This window comes from Oncorhynchus keta, chromosome 19, assembly GCF_023373465.1.
Source record: "Oncorhynchus keta strain PuntledgeMale-10-30-2019 chromosome 19, Oket_V2, whole genome shotgun sequence".
Lineage (NCBI taxonomy): Eukaryota > Metazoa > Chordata > Actinopteri > Salmoniformes > Salmonidae > Oncorhynchus > Oncorhynchus keta.
The window spans coordinates 39,368,812-39,373,811 of NC_068439.1; the positions used below are offsets into that span (position 1 = coordinate 39,368,812).

Below are 5,000 nucleotides of genomic sequence, written 5' to 3' on the forward strand. Positions count from 1 at the left end.
GTGTGTGTGTGTGTGTGTGTGTGTGTGTGTGTGTGTGTGTGTGTGTGTGTGTGTGTGTGTGTGTGTGTGTGTGTGTGTGTGTGTGTGTGTGTGTGTGTGTGTGTGTGTGTGTGTGTGTGTGTGTGTGTGTGTGTGTGCGCGTGTGTGCGTGTGTGCGTGTGCCTGACGTCACTTATCCCCAACGGTGGATCCTCCAAAGTGCTGGCATTCCATTTCCAAATGTGCATTAATACAAACTCCATTCATAATGCATTGCATTTGCTTCCACTAATTAACAATTAGAGCACAACACACGCTCTCGTTTTACCTCTCTTCTCTGCATATGCAAATGAAACATTACATTTAGTCTTTTTTTCCCTTTCTTCCCCCCACAGCAGGTCGATGTTTGTGAAATATCAGCCGGCGAATTCAGACAAGTTGAACAAAACAGGAGTCATCAGATAAGTAGATGGAGAAAGAAGTAGCAGAGAATGTATGGCGTCTGGGTCGATGGTGGGGTTGGGTCTCTCCACAGTCGAGCTAATTCCATATCATAAGGGGGGTTGCTGGGTGTGTTGTGTGTGTCTCCGTTGACAGGAACACTTTGCTGAGTGCTTTTTCTAAAGCCTCTGGCTAATGGCTTTGTGAAGGGTGCTGATGAAAATTAGATGGCTTTCCGTGATGATGGGAGTCTTTTAGCTCGCGCCGAGAGGAGAGGGGCGCTGAGCCCGATGGTGTGTGTGTGTGTGTGTGTGTGTGTGTGGGTGTGTGTAATCAGTTCAGAATCTGTGTATCGTGTGTTTTTGGGCACTCCTTTGTTCTCATACCTTGGTGTGTTACTGATTTGAGGTTAAAGTACGAGAATCAGTGTGATGATGTGTGTGTGTGTTCCTCGGTGTGTGTGTGTGTATGTGTGTGAACACAGCTTCCACTAACCTGGCACGCTAGTTGACACGTTGACCTGTGCGTAGGACCTCTTGTTGGGCAGGAGCTCCGACACTCCGTTGAGGGCCTCGACCGTCAACGTGTAGTTAGAGTTGGCCATGAGGTTAACCACGGTCACCGTGCGCTCGGTCACCCCGCTCTGCTGGGGCATGAAGCCCACGCTGGCCCCGCACGGCTCACACTGCAGCCCCACGCACCGGCGGCAGCCCACGCTGTAGGTCAGGTCCCCCCTGCCGCCCGTGTCCATTGGCGCACCCCACTCCAGGATCAGGGTGGACTGCTTGAGGGTGTAGACCAAGTCTTTGGGAGGAGAGGGGGGGCCTGGGAGGGAGTAATACATAGATATATAAATGTCATTCGCAGTTAAATACACGTGATTCATGTTAAGTGCCTCTGTATAATGTATGAACGCGTCTGATGTACTTACTACCTACAGTGCTACAGTAGGTGTCAATTATTTGATTCCGCCTTTATTTAACCAGGATAGTCATTGAGAACACGCTCTCTTTTACAATTATGACCGGACCAGGATAACAGCGGTATACCGCGCAGCAAAGTAACAGTCAGAAGCGGACTGGGAACGATTCCGGTACATTTAGACTGCTGTTTGACTGAATGACTACGGACTGATTAAGAACCGATTGCTCAGTAAATTAAAACTCAGCACGTTCACCATGAAAACCAGTGCCAACCAATTACCATAGGACACTTCACCCTGTCGTCCATTCTCAGAGTGTGCTCCACCACACTATGCTCGTTACATGGTGTGATTGTGCCGGGCCAGGATTCATGTGTAATACTCTGATAGGATCGAGATGAGGACGGTGCACGGAGCCGTGGGGGGAAACCACAGAGGAAATAAGACTAGAACCAAAGCAAAGGAAACAGCTTGCCTGGTCGAGATGAAATACGAGTGTGTTGACGACGACAGAACAAAGGAGCCGTACGTGAGCGACTGCCGCTCGCACACCATCTTTCGCCACTCGGGATTTCTAGAGACAGTCCCTGAACGACTAACCACCTCATCTTACGGTGGATTGAGAGGTTAAAAAAAACACAGAGAGGCCTTTCCGATCAGTGATGGTGACGTGCACAGCCGCGGGTGTACGCTGTACGCTGTACGCGGCCGCGTGTGTGAGAGTGCAGAGAGAAGGGACCGTCTATTCCTTGTGTCAACAGTCTTGGCTGGAACAAACGCCCCGGCTTACAAACGGCAAACGCGAGTCACCAGAGAAAAAGGTGGTTCGTGCTCGCGGAACGAGAACCCTCTCTTTACCAAATGTGAAACACGACGGGGGGGGTGCATCTCAATAGTCCTGGCGGCTTCCTCTCTTCGTCTCCTCGCTACATTTTGACAATGGTCAACCAGTCACGTAGACGGTCATGCACACATGGACACAGAATGTTCCCTTCCCAGGCCTAGCACTACGTAACTCAAAATCATTTGTATGACGCAGTGCCGTAACTGTGCATGTTTCAACAGATGAACATATTGGTCCATGAAGGTATTGGTCCATTAAGTGATATCAATAATGTAGTGGTGTGTGTGTGTGTGTGTGTGTGTGTGTGTGTGTGTGTGTGTGTGTGTGTGTGTGTGTGTGTGTGTGTGTGTGTGTGTACTGTATCTCTGTGGTAATAAATAATGAATGTGTTTGTATAGAGAGGGGTGATTAACATGCTGGGGTGACAGGGAGGGGCATTTAGAATACGCTCTCATCCAGAGAGACTTAGGACTACAGTCAGTGCATTTAACAAAAATAGGTAAGACAACCATATATCACAGTCGCATATTGCATTGCTGAAATTATTATCAATACACCCTAAGCCAGAAAGGAATTTTCACACCTTTGTCAACCTCAAGTGTGGAACATGATAGTTCCTTAGTGATGTGGACACAGAGGAACTTGAAGCTCTCGACCTGCTCCACAACAGCCCTGTCGATGTGGATGGGGGCGTGCTCAGACCTCCATCTCCTGACCAGCGTCTTTGTCCTGCTGACATTGGAGGGAGAGATTGTTGACCTGGCACCACACTGCCAGGTCTCTGACCTCCTCCCTGTAGGCTGTCTTGTCGTCGATCAGGGCTAGCACCGTTGTGTCGTCTGCAAACGTAGGGATGGTGTTGGAGTCGTGCGCAGCCACGCAGTGAACAGGGAGTAGAAGAGGGGACTGAGCACGCACCCCTCAGGAAAGCAAAAGGGAATACCTAGTTAGTTGCACAACAATGCATTCAACCAAAATGTGTCTTCCGCATTTAACCCAACCCCTCTGGGGCCCCCGTGTTGAGGGTCATCAAGGCGGTTGTGTTGTTGCCGCCTACGCATACCACTTGGGGGGAATCCCAGGATCCTTAGCTTGCTGAGGAGCTTTGTGGGCACTATGGTGTTGAAGGCTGAGCTGTAGTCAATGAACGGCATTCTCACATCAGTGTTCCTTTTGTCCAGGTGGGAAAGGGCAGTGAGGAGTGCAATAGAGATTGCATCATCTGTGGATCTGTTGGGGCTGTATGCACATTTGAGTGGGTCTAGGGTTTCTGGGAAATGGTGTTGATGTGAGCCATGACCAGCCTTTCAAAGCACTTCATGTCTACAGATGTGAGTGCTACGGGTCGGTAGTCATTTAGGCAGGATTCCTTAGTGTTCTCGGTCACAGGGACTATGGTGGTGTGCTTGAAACATGTAGGTTTTACAGACTGGGTCAGGGAGAGGTTGACAATGTCAGTGAAGACACTTGCCAGCTGGTCAGGGCATGCCCCGAGTACACGTACTGGTAATCAGTCTGACCGTGCAACCTTGTGAATGTTAACCGGTTTAAAGGTCTTAGTCACATCGGCTACGGAGAGCGTGATCACACAGTCGTTCGGAACAGCTGGAAACCTCATGCATAGTTCAGTGTTGCTAGCCTCGAAGCTCATAGAAGGTATTTTGTTAATCTGGTAGGCTTGCGTCACTGGATAGCTCGCGGCTGGGTTTCCCTTTGTAATCTGTGGTAGTTGCAAGCCCTGCCACATTCAACAAGTGTCAGAGCCGGTGTAGTAGGTTTTGATCTTGGTCTTGTTTGGCGCTTTGCCTCTTTGAAGGTTTGTCGGAGGGCGGAGCGGGATTTCTTATAAGCTCCAGATTGGTGTTCCGCTCCTTGAAAGTGGCAGCTATGTCTTTAGGTCAGTGAGGATGTTGCCTGTTATCCATGGCTTCTGGTTGGGATATGTACGTATTTTCACTGTGGGGATGACGTCGTTGATGCACGTATTGATGTAGCCGGTGACTGATTTGGTAAACTCCTAAATGCCATTGTATGAATCTAGTCTGTGTTAGGAAAACAGTCCTGTAGCGTAGCATCCGCTTCATCAGACCACTTCCGTTTTGAGTGCTTCACTGGTACTTCCTGTTTGAGTTTTTGCTTGTATGCAGGAATTGGGAGCATAGCATTATGGTCAGATTTGCCAAATGGAGGGTGAGGGAGAGCATTGTATGAGTCTCTGTGTGTGGAAGAAAGGAATTCTAACTCAGGCGAGCAGAACCTAGAGAATTTCTGAATATTAGAGGCTACGCTTCAGTTGTTATTAACCTTCCCCCGATGCAGCCGTTCTGTCCAGCCGATGTACAGAAAAACAAGCTAGATTTATATTTAACATGTCCTTGTTCAGCCACGAGGCGGAGAAACAGAGGATATTACAGTTATTCAGATCACGTTGATAGGAGTCTCGAACGGCGCTCATCCAGTTTAGTCTCCAGTGATTGCACATTCGCCAACAGAACGGAGGGGAGAGGCGATTCATCCACTCTCCAACGTAGTCTCGACAGGTATCCCCGCACGCCGGCCTCTATAGCGCCGTCTCCTCCTTCGAGTGTCGGGGATTTGGGCCTCATCCGCGATAATCAATATGTCTCTCGCCCCCAACTCATTGAAGTAGAAGTCCTCGTCCAAATCAACGTTAGTGATAGCTGTTGATGCCCAGAAGCTATTGTAGGTCTTAGGAAACAATGGCAGAAACATTACGTACCCCTAAAAAGTTACGATCAGCGCCCCCAAAAAATACACAATATAACACAATTGGTCAGAAGCCCGTAAAAGGTC

The 5,000-nt window shown here is 49.1% G+C and overlaps 1 protein-coding gene across 1 annotated transcript in view; it reads right to left on the reverse strand.

The window, feature by feature from the left end:
- LOC118371776 (ephrin type-A receptor 7) overlaps window positions 1-5,000 on the reverse strand; it is a 222,778-nt gene that overhangs the window by 59,245 nt on the left and 158,533 nt on the right. Inside the window, exon 5 of the mRNA XM_052470570.1 lies at window positions 916-1,245. Within this exon, the coding sequence (XP_052326530.1) occupies window positions 916-1,245 (330 nt within the window). The remainder of the gene's footprint in view (window positions 1-915; window positions 1,246-5,000) is intronic.